A 26,106-nucleotide genomic window follows, 5' to 3' on the forward strand; every position below is an offset into this window, starting at 1 on the left:
GATGTTTGTCCTTCATTCTCAAAGAATGCCATGGCATCAGGTTGGTGACAAACTTGTGAATTGTATTTGAGTGAGAGGTGCTGTGCTAAGTCATCAGTCTCACTTTCTCCTCCAGAGTCATCTGGGTCCAGTGGCCAGATATGAATCAGAATTATTGGAGATGACCCTGGATGAGAGGCAAATCAGGGTTAAGAGACTTGCCCAAGGTCACACGGCTAGTTAGTATCTGTTGTCTGAGGCCAAATTCAAACCCTGACTACAAGGCCAGTGCTCTATCTATTGCCCTAATAGAGAACAGAGGATGTTTCAACTACAGAGAATTATCCAGTTTGACTAGGATACAGAGTTTGCCACATGGTCTCCAATTGTCTTCCCCTTGGATAAGATCTAGGATACTCTCTCTCTCTCTCTCTCTCTCTCTCTCTCTCTCTCTCTCTCTCTCTCTCTCTCTCGGATTTTTTTTCCAAGGCAGTGGGGTTAAGTGGCTTGCCCAAGCCCACACGGCTAGGTAATTATTAAGTGTCTGAGGTCGGATTTGAACTCAGGTACTCCTGACTCCAGGGCTGGTGCTCTATCCACTGCACCACCTAGCCGCCCCCAGGATACTCTCTTGCTTGAGCTGAGTTACCTTGCTCCCAATGAAGAAGTTTCTTCAGTCTGCATTGTCTGTGTTGTTCTCCTTTGTAGATGTTTCCTAATTTCTGTTTTGCTTTTGACTTAAACAGATGAGTATATTTGCTATTTTTCCAGGTGTGTTCATTGTGGAATGTGCATTTGATGGGAAGGGAGTTAAACCTTGGATATATGCCTTGGGATACTCTTTCCCCATCAGAGGATGATGATTAGGAACTCAGCTTGAACCTACAAATGAACTTCCTTTATACTAATAATATTTAGAGGGATCAATAGATCAATCAACAAACATTAATTAAGCACCTATTATATATGGGGATGAGGTAGGTTCTATGTTGATTAAATATATTTTATATGACCACATGGGTCTTTCTATATGTGACTCTGAGGGAGATATGAGTGTTGAAGAGCTGAGGATACAAAAGAGGCAAAAGAATCCCTGCCCTGCCCTCAGGGAACTTTCAATCTAAAAAAACATCATTTTATTCTGGTGCTCTTTCTCTTAAGAGAGCAGGCAGAGTGGCCAACATATGGTCCCAACCTCTTATTCTCTTCCTGGAAGGAATAAAGTCTCCCTTGGGGAATAATGGATAGAAGAGATTCTAATGGTATCCATTCACATCTCCCTCAGTTTCATCTAGAAAGACCCATGTGGGCATATAAAATTTAGATAGTACCTCCTCCCACCTCCATCCCAACCTAATGTAGTGAGGCTTCAGGATAAAGAGCTAAGGCATGAGAGAAGAAGCTTCATAGATATTCTGGAGAATGTAGAGCTGACTGGCCCAGTAAAATGTGACATGAGGGAAATTAATATTATACTATCATATTAATAGGGCAACTAGGTGGCAAAGTGGATAGAGTGCCAACCTTGGAATCATGGACTCATCTTCCTAAATTCAATTCTGACCTCAGATACTTAGTCGCTATATGATCTTGGGCAAAATACTAAACCCTGTTTGCCTCTGTTTCCTCATCTATAAAATGGGCTAGATGAAAATGGCAAACCATTCCAGTATCTTTGTCAAGAAAACCCCAAAATGTCACAAAAGTTGGACAAGACTGAAAAATGACTGAACAACAATAGCAGAATTAAAGGAGCATTCTAATTAATCCCTCTTCACATAGCAAGTCCCAAATGTTAAATTTATGATTGGTACACCCATAACCAAATTTAAATGGCACCAGGGATTTTCAAATTACCACAGTGCCTGCATGACGTTGATGTTCTATAAATACTCATTCTCTTCAAAGGGATAGGGACTGGACCTGTGATTTCATTTGGGTTGGAATCTTCCAGGCCAGGAAACTCCCTTTATCAATGCAAGTTGGCACCTTCTTTGCAAGGTAGAGATTGAAAAAGTTGTCTAGAGCATCAAAACAGATCACTATTCACTAGTTTTCTTTCTCTTTCCTTCAGAGCAATCAGTCTTTAAAAATAAAAACATGGGGAAATAGGGGAGGGACCTGTGTATTGGGAATAGGAAACAGACATCTGTGCATTCTACCTTAATGGGTGTGCATACTTTCAGGTCACCTATTCTTGCAAGAGTGCTATAATAAAGGATCCTCTTTGCTTCAATAAAAATAATAAAATAAAAGCTATTATTTCTTTCATTGATGCAAAGCCAGATCTAAGGGTTTTTTTGGTTTTTGTTTTTTGCAAGGCAAATGGGGTTAAGTGGCTTGCCCAAGGCCACACAGCTAGGTAATTATTAAGTATCTGAGACCGGATTTGAACCCAGGTACTCCTGACTCCAAGGCCGGTGCTTTATCCACTATGCCACCTAGCCACCCTCTAAGGGTTTTCACAGAGGTGTCTTTCCTACCTCCATATATGTAGCGAGACCCAATTAATACCATTTCATTTCATTTCATCTCATCCTGTTTGGTAATTGAAGCAAATGATCAAATAAGAGCTATATTCTTTACTCAGGGGTATCTTCCTGCTTCAACTGAGATCATTACACATTCTAATTATTTGAAACCATGCTTTGAATCAATTCAGCCAAATTTAACAATTATTTCTTAACTACCTCTCAGAATAACAAAGAGGATCATTTAATATTTTATGTAGAGAAACCTTAAATGATCCTCTCTATCTGCTGTTTGCCATAACATTGCAGTCCCAGCCCTCAAGAATTTACATTCTTCAGGGGTATACAATATGATATCACCAGTAATGAAATACAAATATTATAGAGAAGTGATACTTTATAATTTCAGGAGAGATTGCTAATAACTGAAGGGATAAGGAAAAGCTTCATAGAGAAGAGGATGTCTGAGTTGTGCTTAGAGGAATGTTAGGAATTATAATCCAGTGTGGAGAAAGATGAAGGGTTTGTTGAAAAAAGTAATTTTGGGGGTGTGTTTTGAAAAGTCTATTTTCTTCAACACAATGATGAGTAAGACCTCAAAACAAATCGTGATTACAAGCATTTGCAGCCTGATTTACTAGTGATTTTCTTTCTGACCACCTACTAGACTTGACCATGTGCCTGGAAGATTGACTGATTCATTCACTGTTTTCATCAGTTGTTGCATTGGCCGGTTGTCAACTTGGCTTGCCTTGCTAGAGTTTGTTACATTTTGTTGATCAAAAACATTTTCTTCATAAACTTTAACAAGTTGGACATGAATTGCTCTGGTGGAAATATTTCAAAACTTGAATCACAGCTCACAGATTATTTGGGGCCCCATGTTGTAAAGAATGACTATTTCGAACTAATGGGCAGGGATTTGAATAATAGCTATATTATAAAGTTAAAAATTGTAACTGTTTTACTTAAACAGTATTACTATAAACCAAACAAAATATTGAATTTTATTTAGGGAATATTTATTATTTGGGATCCATTCTCTCATTTATGTGAGAACCCACTACCTTAGGGCAGGTTGAAGCTTATCCATGCCTCCTCATTCCATGGGATTCTTATGCATGTATTCTTATTACGTTTCCTTAGAGGACTGATACAATGCATTGGAGATACTTCAACTTTTTATGGATATTTGTACCCCAAAATGTTTTATGCAGAGAAATATTAAATGATCCTCTGTACCTGACATTATAAGCATATTATTTTTAAAATTACTTCTGGCTTTTCTAGGATTTACCCACTGTAATATTAACTCAAAGAAGTTCCATATTTCATTTAGGAATGATTTCTTTTAAGGTATGAAAAAAAGAACAAATTGTTTGAATTTGGGAAAGGCATTATCAAAGGATAGTTTTCAAAGGAAGAAAACCCTAGTGTTAACGATGGGGTTTTGAACTTTTCAAAGACAGGCTGGTTTGATCATTATTTTCACAGAAAATTTCACAGAAAATTATTATTAATATAAGGATCCTTGGAAATTGATTTGTCTGATATTCTTAATTTTACAGATGAGAAAGTTGATTGTCAGAATTGATTAATGGAAGGGTCAGAGGTACAATTAGAATCCAGGTCTTCCTAACTCCAATGCTTTATCTACTATGAGAGGTTGTATTAATAAGGTTCAAACCGAAAAGTTCTTGGTAAAACAGCTTATATTTTAAGAAAATAAATGGAACATATACTTAGAAGTGGTCTTAAAGTAACCAAAAGAAAAACCAAAATGCCCTTAATCCTTATTCTCCCATCTTAACCCCCCATCTGAAGTCTTTTTTTTTTTTTTAGGTTTTACAAGGCAACTGGGGTTAAGTGTCTTACCCAAGACCACACAGCTAGGCAATTATTAAGTGTCTGAGACTGGATTTGAACCCAGGTACTCCTGACTCCAAGGCCGGTGCATCATCCACTACGCCACCTAGCCACCCCAAAAGATTTTTAATTACAAAGTTTTACTTTATAAAAAAGGCCTTTATGATGTTTTTTCTTCCCTCAAGTTTTCCTTTTTTATTATTATTACCAAGATGATATTTTAAAAAAATCAAACATAAAATTCTGTTGAATTAACAAAATCTTAACATAAACACCCAAAATTTCAGGCCTTGGACAAACTAGAGCCCAAACTCCCATTTACATCCCTCACCCTGTGTTCTCACACTGAACTAGCTTCAAGCTAGAGCCTCTACCTCCAATATTACCTCAAGCCCCTATACCTAGCACTCAATCAGAGAGATGGTTTTTTTTTGTCGAGAAACAAGAATATTATATCTAGAGTCACATGACTTGGGCTCAAATTTCCTCTCTATTTACTGAATGACCTTGAACAAATTATCTTCCTTCTCTAAACCTAGGTGTCTTTATCTGCAAAAACATGAAATTGGGATCAATGGAAAGTATGGCACAGTACAAATCTGGAGTCAGATGATCTGGTAACCTTGGACAAGTCTCTTCATCTCTCTGGGCCTTTAGTTTCTTCCATTATGAGGGGATTAGATTAGATGGATCCTGAAATCCAGGGCCACAAATTCTAAGGACCTATACATTCCATGGAGGAAATGTAGTTTCTACACTACAGAAGGAAAGCATTGAAGAGTCAAGAGAAGCTTAGCAGAAGAGGTCCTGGCCCAAGAGGCAAATATGGATGGACAGATAGTCATACCGAAGCTATCGGTAGTTGTCTAATGACCCCATATTGAGTTATCAGTAGGCCCTAGTGTCGATTAAAAAAAATTAAACTGACTAGGGAAATTAAATCGATTCTATTCTCTTCTCAGCTCTTCGAAGGTTTCCCATGCCCTAACCTAGTTCTAAAGAAGTAGCTCCTCAATTATGTAGGCTTTCATTAAATTCTTCCCAACCTCTCTTCCAAGATGGCCATGATGAGGGAACGACAGTGGCGGCACTGAATGCACCAGGGACCACCATCTCATTTTCCAAATTTACCAGTTCATAATGCTTTGACTATAGTTGACCTGTCTTTGAAAAGTTTAAAACCTCATTGTTAACACCAGGGTTTTCTTCCTTTGAAAGTTAACCTTTGATAATGCCTTTCCCAAATTCAAACAAATTGTTCTTTTATCATAGCTTAAAAGAAATCATTTCTAAAGGAAATATGGAACTTCATTGACCACACTGGTGTCATTTACTTTTCACGACTGTCTGTAAAATGAAGGTGACATTCTCAAAGAAGTTAAACAAAGTTACTATGTTAATAAAACAGTTTTGTCATTAAATAGATCATAGACTAATGATACATTGGTCAATGTCATAATAATTCATCATATAATTTTCTTATTCATTTTAAACTGGTTTGCAGAATGATGATATGTGAAACTTTGGTACCAGCTTCTTGTTCTTATCATCTTTTCAAATGGTTAGTTTAAAAGGAAAAATAATATCTTTTCAGTATTGCTAGAGACCACTAATCATATTCATTTTTCTTTTAGGAATTATTTTTAAACTTGCTTATTTTGGACAATTAAGTCAGACTAGATTTTAATCTTATACATACACAGCTTACCATAATTCTGTGTTAAGCTTTTTAATCACGGAAAGCTTCCTTTTGGGAAGGTTTGTTGTTTTTATAGGAAACTCCTTACATTTCACCCGATCTGAAAAGAGCACAGAGAAATTCAGAAGGGAACACAGACAAGCAAGGAAGTCTGATCTATTGTTGGATAGTTTTCTGTTCTGTCCAACTCCTGCAATCCCATTTAGGGTTTTGGTTTTTTTTTTGGCAGAGAGTGGTTTGGCATTTCCTTCTCCAGTTCATTTTACAGGTGAGGAACCTGAGGCAAATAGAGTTATGTGATTTGCTCAGGCTTACATATTTAAGATTTTCTTGACAAAGATAGTGGACAGGATCTGCTATTTCCTTCTCCAGCTCATTTTACAGATGAGGAAACTAAGCCAAACAGAGTGAAGTGACTTGCCCAGAGTCACTCAAATAGCAACTGTCTCAGGTCAGATTTGAACTCAGGAAACTGAGCCTTCTAGGTCCTCTATATATTTACCCTCAGGCAATTTGGTATTATTGCTGCCATCTTAATGAACACTTTTAAAAATCCAGGCAATAAAAATTCACTGTTTCACATAAGAAAAAAATTGATCTCAACATAAAAGAACTTTTCTGACAACTTATTTTTTTCTGTCACTATGATCCATCCCTTATCTTCCCAAGTCCTCAGTTTCCTCATCTGTAAATGAAGGACCAGGTTGGATAGCCTTATGTTCTAATTCTTTTGATAAATAAGGAATATCTGGAATTTCATTTATAGAATAAGAAAGATGATTTTCAAAGTATCTTTGTCCTCATTTCACCCTTTTTAAGGATTCCATTCTAGTAATATTTGTTCCCCAAGAAGACAGTTCCCAGTTCTGGAGATCAGGAATTGTTTTTGAATGGATTCAGAGACATCTGAAACCTCCTTATCCACGCCTACTCAGAAGCAGAATTTCTCTTCTACTTTCAGCTAAGCATGCATTTTATGAGATCCATTGACAGAGAGAGAGAGTCATCAACACAGAATTTTCCCTCTGGTGAGAATGTTTAAAAAACATGTTGTTTTAGAGCTTGGTAGGTTTAGGTTCTTTTTGGGGTTTGGTTGTTTGTTTTAGTTTGTAGATTCATTGTAAGCAAGCAGCCCCTCTCCTATTACATAAATGCCATGTAATAATATTACTCCCTTCCTCTCCCCTCTCAGTCAGGTTTTCCAGGTCTGTTTCCATAGCCATTGTCACTTCTTACAACTCCAGCAAGCTGCAGCACAGTGGAGACCCTACCTGTGTTCAAGTCTTGTCTTAGACTTAAGAGTTGTAAGATCCTAATCAAAACACTGCTTAATCATATGTTCTATGAGGTAATTGTGTTCAATGACTTTTTTTCCCAAGGCAATGTACTTAAGGGACTTACCCAAAGTCACACAGTTGGATAATTATTAAGTGTCTGGATTTGAATTCCTGACTCCAGCCCTGGTGCTCTATCTACTAAACCACTTAGCTGCCCCTTTCAATGACTTCTAAGATCCCACCTAGCTTCACAGCTGGGATCCTATGATCATCCTCAATTGACCAATATTTTTGAATCCATGATGGAAGACTTATAAATTATTCATGTAAGAATCACAAAACAAGAAGTTAAATGAGTCATGGAGACAGGGGAGGGGGAAGCAGGCATGCTTAAAATTGAAAAACAAAATTTCATCTTTAAATTCCCCCATTTTTCCTCACATCCCTTTCTCTGCCTTCAACCTAGTAAACCAAATTAATGTTGGAGAGTTTATTTGGATTTTCCAAATTCTCTGGGTTCCATCTGATATCTTGGGGACTGTTGAACATAATGATTATGGTGCTGGGGATGGTAGGAATTTGATAAAATTATAGTGTTTTAAAATCCACCCTGAGTATTTCATCTCTTAGTTTGTAGAGGGTTTCTTTCCTTATATTTTATCTCCTGAAGAGTGTCATGACGACTTTTATTTTCTTGTGGATTTGCTATTGTTGTTTCTTTTTAAAATTTCACAAGCAAAGTTTTGGATATAGACTGGAAGCATTTTTCTTTTCTTTTCTTTGAGGCAACTGGGATTAAGCAACTTGTCCAGAGTCACACAACTAGTAAATGTCTGAGTTCAGATTTAAACTTAAATCTTCCTGACTTCAGGCCTGGTGCTCTATTCACTGTGCCACCTAACTGCCTCACAAGAATTTCATTTTTACTGAAAAATTTTTGACCCCTAACTTGAATATTTCGCCTGCATGTCCAGAGAAAAGTGCTAAGCCTGTCACCAATCGTCTTGTGCCCAGTCACTTAGTGTGGTTCACTTTACTGGGAAGAATGGATTCATGATGTGTTTTGTCTACCTAAGGTCTAGATTTTCTTCAAGCCATTCAATTAGTCAATTAATATTGATCAATAATATTTTGTCAATTAATGCTGCAAAAGACAGTTCAAATGGATCACAGTTTGGTGATGACACATCTGCCTGATGGCCTTCTTTTAAGGATGAACTGCTTCCTATTTTTGGTTGACCTTGAAATCCAAAGATTCATTTCAGGGTTCATAATGGCAAAAGAAGATGTATCAGGGATGAAAAAAGTTGTATTCTTCAGGCACTTTTGAGGTGAAAGAAGAACCCTCCAATCTCAATAAACTTTTGACAAAATGTTGATTGACATTAGCAAGGTTATAGAAATTTTTGTTATTCAGAGTGTCAGTACAATTTTAATATTTAGTAAATTGAAAGTTAAATTAAACTTTCTAAAGATTAAAATTGTATTATGGCTTTTGGGCACCCCTCTTTTAGTTACCATGTTTGTAAGAACCACAGAGTATACAATTAAGGATTGATACAATCAATTAATCATTCTACCCTACTTAAAATAACACCCAAAATACTCTATCCCTGATCCATTTTTATAAGGTGAAAACATCTCCATTGAATCTATCAATTAAAAACATTAAAGAGCACTCAGTCACGTTCTGGTTGGCTAATTATAAAGTAGCGAACTACCTGGGGAGCCAGGTACTTCAGTATCTGGCAGCTGAGAACAGTGAAGAGCTCTGGTCAAACCCTTGAGAGGGCATCCTCTGGGGCAGGGAGAGTAGAGGATAGCCACTAGGAACTTCCGGAGGGTTTGAGGATTTGTACTCTTCGCAGGCATCCGAGCAGTATCCCTGGAGCATCCATGACCAGGAACAGTCTCAATCAGGAGCTAAAGACAATCTAGATGAGATAAGGAAAGGCAAATTCATGGTTCTACAAGGAAGCAAGCCTAAAGCTGAGGTTATTATTTCACCAGCGTCTGACTCTCTGTGACCCTAATTTGGGGTTTACTTGGCAGAGATCCTGAAGAAGTTTGCCATTCTTTTTCCAGCTCATTTTATAGATGAGGAAAATGAGGCAATCAGAGTTAAGTGACTTACTGAGGGCCCCACAGCTACTAAATGTCTGAGGTTAGATTTGAACCCAGGGAAATAAATCTGGCACCACCTAGATGAGAAGAAAACATTTTGAAAACTCCCAACAAAAGGGCTTCTAGGAGTTGTGAATTGCCCCCTTTGCCTTGTGTACTCTTTAAGCTTCAGCCCACTTTTCCTGGATTTCAGTAAGAGTCTATCCGAAGATGGAAGAAATGTTTTGTACCAATGACACCAGCAGGGTAAACACTCCTTTCTAAAAGCTTATTAAATCTGACCAACTAATGTGAATAATCATGGAGTAAAGTACACTGGTTGGGGCTTGTGAGCAGTAGCATTGCAAAAAGATACACACTCAACTTCTTAGAGTCCCCTAGAGCCTAAATAAGGGAAGATGAAGTAGCTCTTCTTTTTTTTATTAAACTTTTTTTTATTTATTTAAGGCAGTGGGGTTAAGTGACTTACCCAAGGTCACACAGCCAGGCAATTGTTAAGTATCTGAAGCCAGATTTGAACTCAGGTGGTCCTGACTCCAGGACCAGTGTTCTATCCACCATGCCACCTAACTGCCCCTCAGATGAAGTACTTGTGTGGGGCTTGACCTTCAAGTGAAAGTGGAAGCTTAGTTCCAAAGGATGTATTTTATACATGGGGCAATTAGGGGATGTAATGGATAGTCAGGAAAACTCATCTTTCAAATCTGGCCTCAGTAATTGTAAGTCCCTGGGCAAGTCTCTTTACCCTGTTTGCCTCAATTTTCTCATCTATAAAGTGACTTGGAGAAGGAATGACAAGCCCCTCTTGAAACTCTGCCAAGAAAACCCCAAATGGAGTCACAGAGAATCAGAAAAGATTGAAACAACTGAACAACAACCAATAAATGCATGCATGCATCATCAAACACATATATATTTAGGTCATATTTTCTTTCCTAATTGCATGTAAGCACTTTGAGAGTAAGAACAGTCTCATTTTTGTCTTTGTATTTCATCATCTAATATAGTGTCCAGTACCTACTAAGCACCTAAAAAACTTATTGTCTAATAAACTGATTAATTCGTTAAGTGCATAGGTATGAGCTCCAATTTGATTCTCAGCACTTGACTACCACTGACCTGAACATGTTAAACGTTCATATACCACCAGCCCCAGTAAAACACACACAATCTGTTTTCCTGTTTTTCCTTTCAGAGTCCAGAACACATTTTGTACGACTCTTTGCTTTTCTGACTTAACCATGTCTTCTTTTTAAGGGTTTTGATTCGTCTTGCCACTAGCAGAACATTTCAGATCAATGTCACAAACTTTGAGCACAATGATTCACTGTCTGTTTTTAAGTCTGGTTCTTGCTGAATGAACTGGCCTTTGAGACTTACTGTGGTTTCCTTAAATTGGGTTATTTCAGGAGCCTGTTGGGTTGACCCTGTTTCTCTAACTTTTCATTCCACTTTAATTGCTAACCCCAGATATGTTTAAAAATTATTTTCTTTTATGGATTGAAAAGAAAATTCTAAGGCAAGATAGGATGCAATAATTTCATTAATCGACTTGAGGATACAATTCAATTTGTCCAACATTTGTTGAAGCATTTTAATTAACAGAAACCACTGAGGAAGAGGTTAGTATAAGGACAAAAACAAAAGAAACCTGCTCTCAAGAAGCTCACATGTTAGGGAGGAATAATATGAGAATGTATTGGGAGGAATAAACATTAATTCCATTGTATTTCAAGCCAATGGGACTTGGCTAAAAGGGAGAGAGAGATCCACAATTTTAATCAAGAGCTATTGAAAGGAAATGCAAGGCTCTAAGTGATGCCTCCTTGGACTAATCACAGGAATAGATTCAACAGTAAAAATATCACTTAGAGGTTGCCTTCCCAAATCTTGTGTTCTCTAGGGGCATGGTAGAAAGCATGGTAAAGTTATTAAAGAATCAACATAATTTAGCTTGGATAATCTTTCCATAAATGTATAGAAGACAATTCTAGAGTGAGTGTGGAAGAGTCCAGTACAGACTATGTGTATATGAATTTTTCTTCTTCCCATACTGAATTATACAGCATCTGTATCATAGAGCATCAATACCTCTAGAAGTTTTGCCTACTTCTCTCTGCACACCAGAGAGGTGGGGGCTTGCTACAGTAGAAGGTTTTCACCGTATGGCAATAATTAACTTGATAAAATACAGTAATATACCATTAATTCCATATGTCCCTTTTTTTTCAGCTTCAGGGAATTTGTTTTAAATGAAAAGTTATGAGTTATCATAATTGCTTCAACCCCCCCCAGTTAGGAAAATTTCAAACATTTAGGCAGAGGTTGGTATCTCTGCCAAACTTTACATATCCTATATAGATAGATGCATATCTGTATATTTGTATATACATATATATGTGTAAGATTATTAAATAAATCACTGCATATAAGGATTATATATACCTAAACCTATACTATGTAAGCATAAATATATAAATAAATATGAATATATTTATGTTATGGTATTTATTTATATATTAATATATGTATACACTTATATATTATCTATCTACCTTTTATATAATTATCTAACCATTTATCTACCTACCTTTTATATAATTATAATTATCTATATTTCATATAATTATATCTATTTACCTTTTATATAATTACCTATCTTTCTCCCTACTTTTTTATATATAGCCATCTATCTTTTATATAATTATCTATTTCTACCTATCCATCTAATTTTTATATAATTATCAATCTATCTATCTACCTTTAATGTAATTGTAGCTATCTTTGATATAATTTTCTATATTATCTATCAATTCACTTACCTATATAATCAATCTACCTATCTACATACCTTTTATATAAGGATAGCTATCTATTTTTTATATAATTATCTATATCTATCTACTTACCTTCTATAGTTATCAATCCACCTATCTACCTACCTTTTATATATCTTTTATATATCTATATCTATCTACCTTTTATATAATTATCAATCTGTTTAACTACCTTTTAAATAATTGTAGTTATTTATCTAAAGTTTGACAGAGAACCTAATCTCTGCCTAAATATAGAACATATATATTTATATAAATGTGTGTTTTTGTCCTTATATGTCTACACAAATATGCATATTTATATACATATTGATATGTATGTATGTATATTGTATATGTATGTGTGGGTGTGTGGCTTTCTAGTGAACTCCCAGAGCCTTTGTGGTTAAAGCAGCCATAAGAGCATAGTCTTGGAGCTAGCAGGGACCTCAGGAACCATCTTGTTCAACCTTCTCATTTAACAGATGAGGAAAATGAAGGTCAGACAGGACAGGGCATCTAAAACCCTCCACAGTCTGGTTCCCATCTTCCTTTTCAGTCTTGTTTCATAGTATTCCCTTCCCATCATCTTCAGCTCAGTGAAATTCCCATCATCTGCTTTTGACCTGACTGGCCCTCCTCTCTGGTATATACACTCATTCCCTCTCCCCTTGTCTGGTATACACTCCCTTCCTGAAGGTTCTTGAAAGCCATGACTTAAATAAATACTGCTCAGACACAACCTCCTACATGAGGTCTTTCCTGATTCTTCCCTGCAGTCCCTTCCCATCTCCCAAATTGTTAAATGTTCTCAACCTCTTCAAATTATTTTGCATTTATTCCTCAAACACTTACTTATTTCTGGAAAGATTATCCAAGCTAAATTGTTGATTCTTTAACAACTTTACCACAAGTTCTACCATGCCCCTAGAGAACACAAGATTTGGTAAGGCAACTTCTAGGTGATGTTTTTATTGTTGAATCTATTCCTGTGAGTAGTCCAAGAAGGCATCACTTAGAGCCTTGCATTTCCTTTCAATAGCTCTTGATTAAAATTGTGGTTCTCTTCCTTTTAGCTAAGTCCCATTGGCTTGAAATGCAATGGAGTCAATGTTTATTCCTTCCAATACACTCTCATATTATGGCAGCTTAAGTCTTTGCAATAGAGTTGTCCTTATGGTAATAAGCATATTTAAAGACTAGAGTTCTGCCTGTTATAGAATTCTTCAAAATTCTCCCTTCCCTTCTTAGTTTTTTAAAAAAATAAAATCTTACTCAAATTTCAAATTGATGATATAGTGATGGTGACTAAAGTTAAAAGCATTTTGCTGGAGATTTTCTAGCTTAAAGATTTAGGATCCATGTTCATATCCTGTCTCATCACTTTACTTCCTCTACTATTTTGGACAATTTATTTGGTCTCTCTGGGTCTCAGTTTCATCATCTGTTAAAAAAAAAAGGGGTGGTGGTGCATGAAATGGCCTTTGAGATCTACCCTAGCTCAAAATCAGGGCTTTTAAACCTGGGGTCTGTGAATTGGTTTGCTTTTTAAAAAATATTTTGATAATTCTGTTTTAATACAATTGTTTTCCTTTGAAAATCCTATACATTTTAAAATATTGGGCAGCTAGGTGACATAATGGTTAAAGTGCTGGTCTTGGAGACAGGAAGTTACTTTTCAGTCATATTTCAGTCATATCTGACTCTTCCTTCTGGAATTTTCTTGGTTAAGACATTGGAATGGTTTGCCATTCTCTGACCAGAGCTACTGTTCTTTCTTGGGAAATCTCTGAACTTGGAAGAAGTGAGTATAAAATCCCCCACAATTTAGAACAGGTTCTGAAGCCTGAAAAATACATACAAATGATTTGTTGGTGTTTTAATTCAGCCTTGCTATTTTATTGGTACCAGGAGCTTCCAGGGAGTTGTCTCCCTCCCTGTTGACATCAGGCAATGTCAACAACTGCAATGCTATTTACAATCCTAAGCTATTGCATGGGACCTCCAGAAGTAAGGGGCCTTGCCCAGGGTCACACAGCCAGTGTGTCAGAGGCAGTAAATCCAGGTCTTCCCAGCTGAACCCAGTCCTCCATCCACCAGGTCATAAATAACTTGATATAAATACTTTCTGCATTTTGAGTCAACCCCATTCTTCTAGTTCCAGATGACCTCATCACTGATGTCATCCCACAAAGTTGGGAAAGCTCCTTTCAGCAGATAAAGAAACTGAATTTAATCCATTCTAATTATATGTTTTCAATTGTCCTGATGGCACCAAAGCAAATAAGTAGTAAGCCCATGATACGCTTCAACAAACTGGCCAACTGTCATGAAAAAAATCCAGAAGGAGCATGTGGGTGACCGAGAGTTTCATCAAGTTTCCCTTGTCTACTAGTCCCAAGTATTCTCCTTGTGAGGACCAAGGAGAGCATTACTGATCTCTAGACCACATGAATATTCGGAGTGAATATTCTAATCCCAGCCTAATATAAGATTCTATGCATACAGCTGGTGCTTTATAAATACTTGTCACATGCATGATGGGAGAAACATCAACTCAGCAAATTAGAAGTTCTTTGTATTTTTCAGTGACCAAATATAAATCAAAGCTAAACTCTCCAGCACCAGTCCTAATAGAATTGCTTACTGGCGGTGGTGTCCTAGGAAGGGCAAGCTGTATTTGGAGTCAACATTCCAAATCCCCTCCTCTGCCTATGATGACCCACATGACCTTGGCAAATTCACACCTTCTTTCCTCTCAGTTTGCTCATCTGTAAATGAATTAGTCAGACCAGATCAGATCAAAGATGTCATACTCCATCAACCTGAAAAATTCTGGAGTACAGCTAAACCAGATTAATATAATGAGGTAATATTTAACAAGATAAATTTGAAAAGGATATAATAGAGAAAAATTTAATTTGTGGGTTTCTAAGTCAATATGCGGTCAGCAATGGTGAACTAGATTGAGATCTGGATGGATTATTTAGAAGCCATCACATTCAACCATGTTTTTATAGATGAGGAATTTGAGGTTCATCTGAGATAAAGTGACTTTCCCAAGGTCACACGCCCACTGGAAGGAGGCATGGTCCCTGGAATTCCTCAGGTCAACTACATCATTCTATTCATTAAAACATGTTGCCTCCTCTAAGATCCCTTAGAGCTGTTATTCTATGATCCTGTCCCCAGGTTATAAGATATATAGATTCCAGCAGAGACCATGTTGAACCTGGTGTGGAAATTTTCCATTTAACAAAGAGAAGGCTTTGGAAAGAAAAGAGGAGCAGAGACACCCAAGAACAAAAAAAATGAAGAGGATTTGATATCCACTTTCATATTAACTGACCATTGTTTGTGAAACAGTCCTGTCAATTTTTCATCAATGAGAGTAGTTTCTACATAAGTTTTCTACATGGATAAAATTATCAAAAAAAAATAAGAATTTTAAGAATCCCTAATAATCCATGATTTCCCTTTGGAAGAGAAGAGCCTGTAAAATAAATACCTGCCAGAAACCCTGCAAAGGTGAATTCAATTATAATTAGACTATTTTGTGTAGGTTAGGAAAAAAGTCTATTAGCCATGAGCTGAGAAAAAAAGTGAGCTTTTCATTAAGCCAAGAATGGACAAATTAGAGATTCTAAATGAACAGAATTAAAGGAAGTTTTGAGATTACCAGACCAATCAACCTATTTTCCAGAAGATAAAAGTTGCCCAAGGTCATACAGTTATGGAGCTAAAACCCAATAGAGCCAACTTTCCCATCGTGCTCAGTTCTGGGATAGAGTCTACATTCATCTTTTTTCAAAGAGAAGGTAATATGGAAATCAAATTTTAAAATAGAATCACATATTTTTAATCTTGTCATTATTAACTTTATGCATCTTTTGATGTATCTTATCACAGGAAAGTGGTCTCTGCCTCTGTATTTCAGGAATTACCCTTCCATCCTCGGCTCATTTTTTTAATTGACTGACCCTGTATTATCGCAAAAATTATTTTGCAGAGCCTTATAGACACTTTTTTAAAATGAGACTGATGACTTGTCATCCATTTATTTCATGGAAGATACTGTGAGAAAATTGATTTTTATCATCCTTGTATCCTAGAAAAAATGCTAGGTTAGGAAGTAAGAGACTTGGGTCCTAGTCTGGGCTCTGTTGTTGCTCACCTTAGTCCACAGAAAGAATCTTCGGAATCATTGGTTTCTTCAGTTTTGTAGTAGGCCAGATTTTGGGGGTTAAGTGACTTGTTCAGGTCACACAGGTAATGTCTGAGGCTGAATTTGAACTCAGGTCCACCTGACTCAAGGGCTGATGCTCTATCATTGTACCACATAACTAGAATATTTATTCTTGCAGAGTGTTTGGACAAGAATTTGTCAAGTTCTTTTTTTGCCTTTCTGTTTTTGTAAGGCAATGGGATTAAGTGACGTGTCCAAAGTCACATCTGAAGTTCTTATTTAGACTTTGATTTTCTTTTCTTTTCTTTTTTTTTTTTAAGGAAGCCAGCACTATATTTGAGTATAAATGCAATTTAGGGGGTTGTATGGAGGCCACATCAACAAGGCAGATGTTGATTTGTAAGGCTTTTCTGTAAATCTTAGGCCATTAAATTGACATTCAATTTCAGATACAGGGCAGCAACATGGAAGGGCTACAGAATGGTCCTTGGTGGTATATGACTGCCTTTTCCTTGTATAGCTTTAGATGTGATCTCCATCACCATGAGAAAGGTGGGGAGACTACTGTGGAGGGGGTATTTGGGAAAGGAGACTGGGGTTTTCTATAAACAACGCTTGGGGTGAAGCAGGCACTAATCAAGAGAGGAGAATCTCAGAGTGGAAGGATCTCCAAGGAACAGGGTCTGGTGTGGATAGAGAAGCAGATGGTAAGGAGACCAGGTCGAGACTGAAAAGACATTAGCCACACTTCTGGCTAGATGACTGAACCTTATGATTGTTCAATGCTTGTATCCATTTACTTCCACTTCCCTACCCTGTAACAAGTACTGGACAGCTATATATTTTCTCCACCATGGAAGGAAATACTTAAAACAGAATAATTTATAAATACCCACTGATCAATATTTAAAATGTGGAACAGCAACCTGTCATCCCAGTTGTTCTCTCCTAGGAACTGTAGACCTTCTCAAAGATATTGCATGTTTACTTCATATCTCTAATGACTACACAAGTCCAAATCTACTGGAAAGTCAATACACAGCGTGTCTTCAGAACCTGCTTGATGATGGCACTCTTCTTCTCCTCCAAGAATCTTTACAGAAATCACTGTCTTCTGGCCAATGACAAGAATGGAAATGACCATTTTTCAGGATCTGTACTCAGTTTTCTATTTTCAGAAACAAAAAAAGCAGCCAGACTTGAGGTCTGGTCTTAAGCTTACTGTTCAAGGAGTTGCACTTAGAAAGGGAACACTAAGCCAAAGAGGTAGCCAAGGTCAACCTCACTTTCATCTAGACAAGCCCAAGTTATCATTTCCATATGTGTGAAGTAACTGTAGTTAGTAAGGAAAGATTGGGGAGAACAATCCCATTTAAGGTTCCTTGCTGGAAGTTCAAAGGGTTGGCTGTGTCCCACCAGAGAGGCTGCCCTAAATAGACTAGAAGCTATAACTTCTCAGTAGGTCACTCTCCTGGTTCAGTTGCCAATACTTGTGGCATCGCCCCAGTCATGTAGAGATACAGAGATCGGCAATAACTTCTGGTCCCACATAGAATTACCTCTTCCTCAATGGAACCAGAGCATGCTTGTCCAGCTCCATGGAAAGTACCCAAGCCCAGACCTCTACTCAGCTCTTTCGGACTCCAGGCCCAGCCTTCTATCATCTAAGTTCAAAAATTCACCTTCACACAACCATGATAGAGGGGCATGACTAGGGGACATGACTTGGGCAGGTAGGTGACACAGTGGATTGAGTACTAGACCTGGAGCAAAGAAGATTCAACTTTATGAGTTTAAAGCCAGCCTCAGACACTTACTAACTATATGACCTTGAGAGAGTCACTTAAATTTGTCTCTGTTTCTTCATTTGTAAAACGAACTGGAGAAGGAAATGGTAAGCCACCCAAATGGGCTACAAAGAAACAGACATAACTGAACAACCGAAAGGAAAAAGTATGAAAAAACTTCCTAACCATTGAGAGCAACCCAAAAGGGAAATGAGCTATCCCTGAAGCAGAGGATCTCCACTTTTCACCAGAAGGTTTCTTGCAAAGGCTGGCTGACATTTAGGAGAAAGGCTACCAAGAGGATTCCTGCGACTAGGTGCAGTGGACCTGGCATCAAGAAGACCTCAGTTCAAATCCTGCTCCAGATACTTATTTAGCGATATGACCATGGGAAAGTTACTTCAGATCTCTCAGCTTCAATTTCCTCTTCTGTAAAATAAGGATACTAATAGCACCTACCCCACAACAGAGACTCAAATGAGATTCTGCAATTCTATTCAATGAGAAAAATGATTTATTTATTCGTCAAACTTCAAGAATAATCAAAGGAACCTTAAGATTTGCTATTCCCACAGGAAAACACTTCTCAAAGGAAAAATAGGCTGGAGAAATCCCATTTGCATTATACCCACATGATCCGATAAACCTAAAAATTCAGAGTGTGGGCTTAGAAGGTAGTCGTTTACTTCTCCTGGCAAGAATCCCAGTATCGAGTGATTTGGCACATTTACATGTGACAACAACTTAGCGCCAATCACCACAGGGTGAGTTGAGGACGAGGTTTTAGCCTCAGGCTTTGGCACAAATACAGATTTGGTTGTTAATATGGAAAACACACACACACACACACACACACACACAAACAGAGAATTGTTTCTCTACCAAAGCATAATAAATTCTCTAGTAAATACTGAGCGAAAACATTCAGGGTTGCATAATTTCCAAATATCTTCTTAACTGTGATTCTACAAGTATTAACATTACAATATTACAGGTATAGAATTGACTATTTTCAGAAAACATTTTTTTTCTCTTAGGCGAATAATGATTTATCCACAGAGAACCCTTTTTAATCTGTTTTTGAACTAGGTAAAATTCATTAGAAATTAAGAGATGCCGTTATCTAATACCTGTTGAATGGTTTGTGGAAAGGAGCTAGTGAGTTCAGTCTAATTCCCTGCAGAGGATCCATGTCCTGGTGATAGCTACTGTTAAGAATATTGCATCTCCTCTGGGGCCATTTTCCCTACTCTTGTTCCCATTGGTAGGCCATGTCCCCAGAAGGTGGCTGCCACTATTCTTTCAGGGTTCTAGAGGCAACCCTGATCCAGTACTGTTGTTCACAAGTCCCCATCAGCATCTCCATTGATGCTTTCCATTGATTATCAGGCAATAACTTTTATTAGCTTTTTTTTTAAAGCAAAGATATTTATGAAAGAGTTATAGTTAAAAAAAACAGTTGGTACAAAACATTCTCTTTGGTATAATAACAAAACAAAATTATTTCCCCTTGATATAATTAAGAAGAGTTGATTTTTTAAAAATCCTCTCCTAAAAATCTGAAGCAAATTCTCCTACAAATATACACAGGGTTTATGGGGAGAGTGACCACAAACATATAGTATAATGGTAGTGAGGCATATGTGAAGAATATAGCTATGGTCACAGTAATTGCCATCTCTGGGTGCTTTATGGTTTGGGAGTCCTTTTTTTGAGTCTATCATTGATATTGCTATCTGATAGAAAGAGTCATCTTCCTTGAAATTTGGTTGATTTCTGCAACTGGGTTTGTCCATGTTTGTCCTCAGTGAGTCTTCAGTGTGTCTTTTTCTAATGCAGTTACTCCCAGTACTGCTAATTGCTATTAGCTCTGGTGGATGCTGCTTCCATTTAGCTCCGACTGCCCACAGACTTCTGGATCTCTTGAACTTACCAGGTCACCTAGGCACTCCCAGCTCAGAATACTCATTGGCCTAATATCAGGAAAAGATAAACAGAAAGACAGAAATAGCCATGTGCTCGCTGTCCACTGGGAGACAGAGCAGGTATTCTCTCAGCAAGAGGTAGCCTAAAATAGTCCTTATCCCTCAAAGTCCTTATGGAAAGAGCAATTTAGGGGGTGGGCTGCCCCTTTTGATTACCTACTCAATTCTAAGGCAGCAACTTTAGTCATCAATTCCATGCTCTCGTCCAATTAGAGGTATTTCATCATCAGACAATATAATGACCCTCATTCACACATGGCTGGAATCATATTCCCCAGAGCTCCATGTTGGATTAGAGCCAGGCAAGGAATATCTGTGCAGGCTCTGTACAGCCCAGAAGCAAGGGTAAATCTACTCTATTACATAATAGAATTAACTGACCCTTAATGCTTCTAACTTAGACTTTAATCTATGACTTCATAGATGTGGTTACTTCCTTCACTGGTGCAGAAGAAAATCCACCCATCCCTTCTCATTCTATGACATTAATATCCATGCTTTTCCATAAATTCTCTTTATAGTATTTGTCCAATACCCTGGAAGCCTTCTTCTTTTTCTTCTAATAGCCAGTATGCCTCCCTAAGAAGTCCCTCATTCTTTTTATTTTTAAAGCATATTTAAGGGGACAGCTAGGAGAGCACTCGCCCTGGAGTCAGGAGAACCTGAGTTCAAATCTGGCCTCAGATACTTAATATTTGCCTAGTTGTGTGACCTTGGACAAGTCACTTAACCCCATAGCCTTAAATAAATATATTTTTTAAAAAGCATATTTTATTGATAACATTTTTATTTTTAGAATTTTTTTTAAGGTAAGTGATTTGCCAAGGTCACACAACTAGCCAACTGCTTTTCTCATCATAAATATCCTTGATGAGATTTTTTAAGGTACTTCTAGAACATGCACAAATCATTATGGGAAATGTGATGTAGTCAACTTTTGACTGTTTTTCTGCAGGTCCATTGCTCATCTATAACTTTTATTCTTGATTTTCTATAATTGATAGCCATACAGTAGAGTCACTGAAAGAAAAATGTGTGTTTTTGCCTCAGAGCTCAGCCTGAGATTATTAAATCACATAATTAAAATTATATAAATCATATAATTCCCCAAATGTGAAAGTCTTCCTACTCAAATCTGGATCAAAACTATTGTCCATAGAATGCCTAAGATTCTGTGTGTGTGTGTGTGTGTGTGTGTGTGTGTGTGTGTGTGTGCGTGCGCGCACATGCTTGTGCATATGTGTTGGTGTAAATGTGTGCCAGGTAGCTAGGTGGTACAATAGAACACCAAACCTAATGTCCAGCCACTGGACGAGTCACTTAACCCTGTTGCCTCAATTTCTTCATCTGTAAAGTGAGCTGGAAGAAAAAAATGTCAAACCTCCCCAATATCTTTGCCAACAAAATCCCAAATGGGGTCATGAAGAATTAGACAAGACTAAACAATAAAATATATATGGGACCATTATAGCTATGTGTATTTGGAAGGCATTTACTAAATGATTATGGTTTGATTGATCATTATAGACATAGATTTGGTAGGATCTCCAAGGTTTATCCAATTCAAACCCCTCCCTATACTGAAGAGATCATCTGATGAAGAGTCAGAACTCTGACTCTCCATTCATTGCTCTTTCCACGATGCCATGGCTTGCCTCTTCATGTGCTTATCACAGTCTGGGATATATGTGTGTGTGTGTCTCTCTCTCTATACATATATATATACATATACACATATGTGCAACTATACATACATATGCATGTGTTCCTATGAACATATATGTGTGTATTGTGGGTGAGTGTTGAGATAGATAGATAGATAGATAGACAGTCAGATATACTTCAATGCCCTTATATTTTCTTCTCTTGATGTTTGAGGTGATTTATTACAAATTAGTTTGAATTTTCCCCTCCATTTCAAACTTTTATATAGAAATAGGGTTGTAATTTTATTTGTATTGGGAACTTGAAAGTGAGAAAACTCTATCAATGCAGGTTTTCACCTTCTCTGCCAAAGGAGGAGGGAGAGTCAAATTTTGGGGAAGTCAAGTAGCAACCAGAGTAGGATTATGGAAAAATGTACACACTCTTACACTTCTTCTTCTTCTTCTGGGTAGTGAATGGGTGCAATGTTTTCAAAAAGCAAAATGAACTATAAGAACTACAAATTGTTTATCCCCTTTGACCCAATGATCCCTCAAATACCTTTTTTTCCATAATCTGCCTCCAAAACAAAAAACCTGGAGGCAATCTGGTGGATTCAGATGGTACATGTGCTTTGGAGCTACTCTTTCTCAGTTCCCTTTTGAACTAGCAGGTTAAGTCACCAGAGAGTATTTATTATGTCCCCTCAGAATTCTCAAATTAATTCTTGATAAGCTGAGGGTGGGGGTGGCTTTCTAACATCATAGCTTATGAGTCCCCACCGGTGTACTTTCCTCAGCATTTTATAAGGGTTATTTACTAAGGTGGTATAGTATATCCCTCATAGTGTGCAAGATACATATACAAAGATTGCCTGGAAGAACATCAAGAAGCCTGGCAATTTGGAATTTTTACAGGGTCTTCTCCATGTCGCTAGTTCCTTTTCCTACCTCCCCTGTCAGCAGAATTGAAAGCACCCTTTGGGAAGAGGGCATATATGTCTCACTTGAGGTTGCTCCACAGCTGATCCCTGAACAAAGTAGTATCTATGTTTGCATCTGTCATGGAATATCTTGAAATATTCATGAAAGACCCCTTATTTAAGAACCTTTAAGGCTACATTTTGTTCTATTGAGTCAAAGAGTGAGTGAGTGAGTGTGTGTGTGTGTGTGTGTGTGTGTGCGTGCATATGTGTATATTTAAGTTATAGCTTAAATAAATGTATTATGTATTTTAATATGTAAATATACTTAAGTATTTAAATATCTTTATTTATATTTACATAGATAGGTTTATATTTTTAAGCTATATAATAGATAGCAGGGTGACCCAAAAATCTTAGGGCAGTTTTAAACATTAATAGATTACTTATTTAAGCCAGAAGTAAAAAACAATTTGATTTTGAATTTTAATATCATACTTATTTAAGCTATAATTGAAGGCTTAAATAAATATGCTTTTAAGTCTTAAAGCTCCACCAAGATTTTTGGGTCAGTTTGTATTTCTTTTATTATACCTTTTGGCTTTATATCATCCTCTGAAATACATTTTTTATAAGACACAGGTAATTAATATAGCAGGATCTTAAATGTGGTAAATAAAATTATCTGTGAAAGTCTGCTTCTTCCCTTCTCCTACTTTCAACTACCCCATTAATAAGATACATGTAAAGATCCCAGTCTCATAAAGATTTTAGAAAGATTAGTCTCCTTCTGTGTTCCAGGCAAAGACAATCCTTGTCCTCAGGAAGCTTACAATCTATCAAGGTAGTCATGATATTAATATGTACATCATAAGTTTATATGGAATAAATACAAAATAAATACAAGATAGTTTGGGCAGGAGAACATTTGGAGGCATCAGGAAAGACTTCCAGTACAAAATGTTGCTTGAGTTAGCTCCATCTTGAAAAAAGAGACAAAGTCTATGAATTCAGAGGTGAGGAGAAAGTAACTATACATAAAGGACTGGGAGATGGAGTTAAGTGTAATGATTAAGTCATAATGAATTCATATATTCCAGGGCAAATATAAATCACATTGGTTGTGAGGGATTTCCTTTGCAGATGGTCAAATGTATCTTCAAAGGAACCTACCAAAGAAGATAGTAAAGCAAATTCACTTGTTTTAATGTATCATTAGACAAAATTTTGTGGCCTGAGTCTGCAGGTAGAAGACTGAGCTTGATTTCTTTCTTGAGTGCCTCATACTCTGGACAGACTTCTCCAATGTGGGGAGACAAGTTTTTACTTTACTCAATGGGGACCCCATCTGGTGGTTAGCTAGGAAAAAAGAATCAACTGACCAAGGCTTCATTCCTTATTAAGTAATTTGAAATTGGGATTTAAAAGGTAGTATAAACTCAAATTGAAGTATCAGAAATTATATTGAAACTGAATAATTAATTTTTCACATGAGAGAAGAACAGAATTATACCTTTTGGCTTTACATCATGCTGATGTTGTGACATATCATGCTTTGAATGACATATCAAAGAAAAAAGGACATGGAGAAAAGCATGGAAGGAATGTGCCTATTGTTTCATTATTACAAGATTATGGGAGTTTTACTTTTTTGAAATGAAACCGTGTAGCTCTGACAAAAGTTGCTTCAACTATGATTGGGTTACTTTAAGCACCATAAACAGTTCATCTGAATAATTCAAGTCCCAAAATGGATTTGCTTTGATCTGAAAGCTCACTTTGGTCAAATTAACTGGATAGCAGCCAGATGTCCCCTTTGTTTCATGATCTGTAGGCACAACCTGAGGCACAAAGTATTGTGTAAATAACCCTGATCTTGAAGTAAGAAAACCTGGGTTAGGGTCCTGGCTCCTCTCCATACTGGCCAATTTAGCCTTTAGAAGTCACTGTTATAGCATTCAATTTTGTCATCTGTAAAATGGAGAGATGCTTGCTCCTCTACTTCACAAGTTTCCCAGAAGGCTTCTATAATGTCCGTGAAAGCACATCTAACATGTAAGTGCCTTGGAAATGGAAGCAATTATTATATGTAGGGGTTTTGCTTTTGTTTCAGTAAGGATGAAATGAAGACAAAATACCTTTAATAGCCAGTTTGTTAAACAATGAACCTAACCTCTCACAAGATGAAGCAGGTGTGCTTGGGTGCTAAAGCCTAATCAAAAATTCACTCTACAAATTATGAAGCGTCGATTAATAACTGCTTTCACCTACTTTGTTTAGAAGGACCCTTGAGGAAGAATTGTCTTCTTCAGCGAATATGGAAATGTTCCCAGTTAATTAAACACTTAGATTTTCTTAGCAAGAAGAAAGCTCTTACCATTTTTGCTTCTTTTCTCCTTTGTAAATTCTATATTCTAGGCAAATCGGTTTACTTTTTAATCCATGAACACATTCATCTCCCACCTTCTTGCCTTTACACATGTTGTCTTCAACTCCCTGACTAGAATGCTGTCCCTTCTCACTCTCACTTCTTGGAATCCCTTTAGAATTTACCTACTTCCAAAGCCTTTTCTGATATTACCCCCACACCACTAATACTTTACTTATCTACTTATCTAATCACCTGTTGTTTCCCACCTTGGGAAGTTCCTGGGGGCCATGGGACTGTTCTTGTTTTAGCTTCAATTCTCCATTTCCTAGCAGTTTCGACACAAAGTCATCTACCCTCCTCATTCAGGTTAGAGATGGGAGAAGCTTGTTCCTTAACTTCATACCCATCTTTTAGGAGAAACATAGTCATGATTCTCATTCTCTTGGGAATTCTTGTCCTTAACGATTCTTTTCTCTTCACAGGTACCTGAAGGGAAGGTTGTTGTTCTTTACTTCCGGTTCCTAGACTTAGAAAGTGATAACCTATGTCGCTATGACTTTGTGGATGTGTACAATGGCCACACCAATGGGCAACGCATCGGTCGTTTCTGTGGAACTTTCAGGCCAGGGGCCCTTGTATCCAACAGCAACAAGATGCTGGTGCAGATGATTTCAGATGCCAACACAGCTGGAAATGGTTTTATTGCTATGTATTCTGCTTCAGAACCAAATGAAAGAGGTATTTTCCACCACTAAACCTTAGAAGTAGCTTCCTGGTCCTTCTGGCAGTACCAGTGAATGTATCTTTGTCTTGTACAGCAAACTGCAGCCAAGCAGGTCTTCCTCACCATGAAGAGATTCCAAAAATCGTTGATTGATCCTAGTGCTCTTATCTGTCTTGGATTTATCCTTTGGAAGAAAATAGACTAGGGAGGGAGAACAAAGTGTGGAGAATTGGTAGTTTGAAATACTTTTTTCTT

The 26,106-nt window shown here is 37.2% G+C and overlaps 1 protein-coding gene across 1 annotated transcript in view; it reads left to right on the forward strand.

Annotated features, from left to right (window-relative positions):
* The window catches only part of PCOLCE2 (procollagen C-endopeptidase enhancer 2), an 82,212-nt gene that overhangs the window by 14,523 nt on the left and 41,583 nt on the right, over positions 1–26,106 (forward strand). The window contains exon 3 of the mRNA XM_074191151.1: positions 25,610–25,865. Within this exon, the coding sequence (XP_074047252.1) occupies positions 25,610–25,865 (256 nt within the window). The remainder of the gene's footprint in view (positions 1–25,609; positions 25,866–26,106) is intronic.

This window comes from Macrotis lagotis, chromosome 6, assembly GCF_037893015.1.
Source record: "Macrotis lagotis isolate mMagLag1 chromosome 6, bilby.v1.9.chrom.fasta, whole genome shotgun sequence".
In the NCBI taxonomy this organism is placed as follows: domain Eukaryota; kingdom Metazoa; phylum Chordata; class Mammalia; order Peramelemorphia; family Peramelidae; genus Macrotis; species Macrotis lagotis.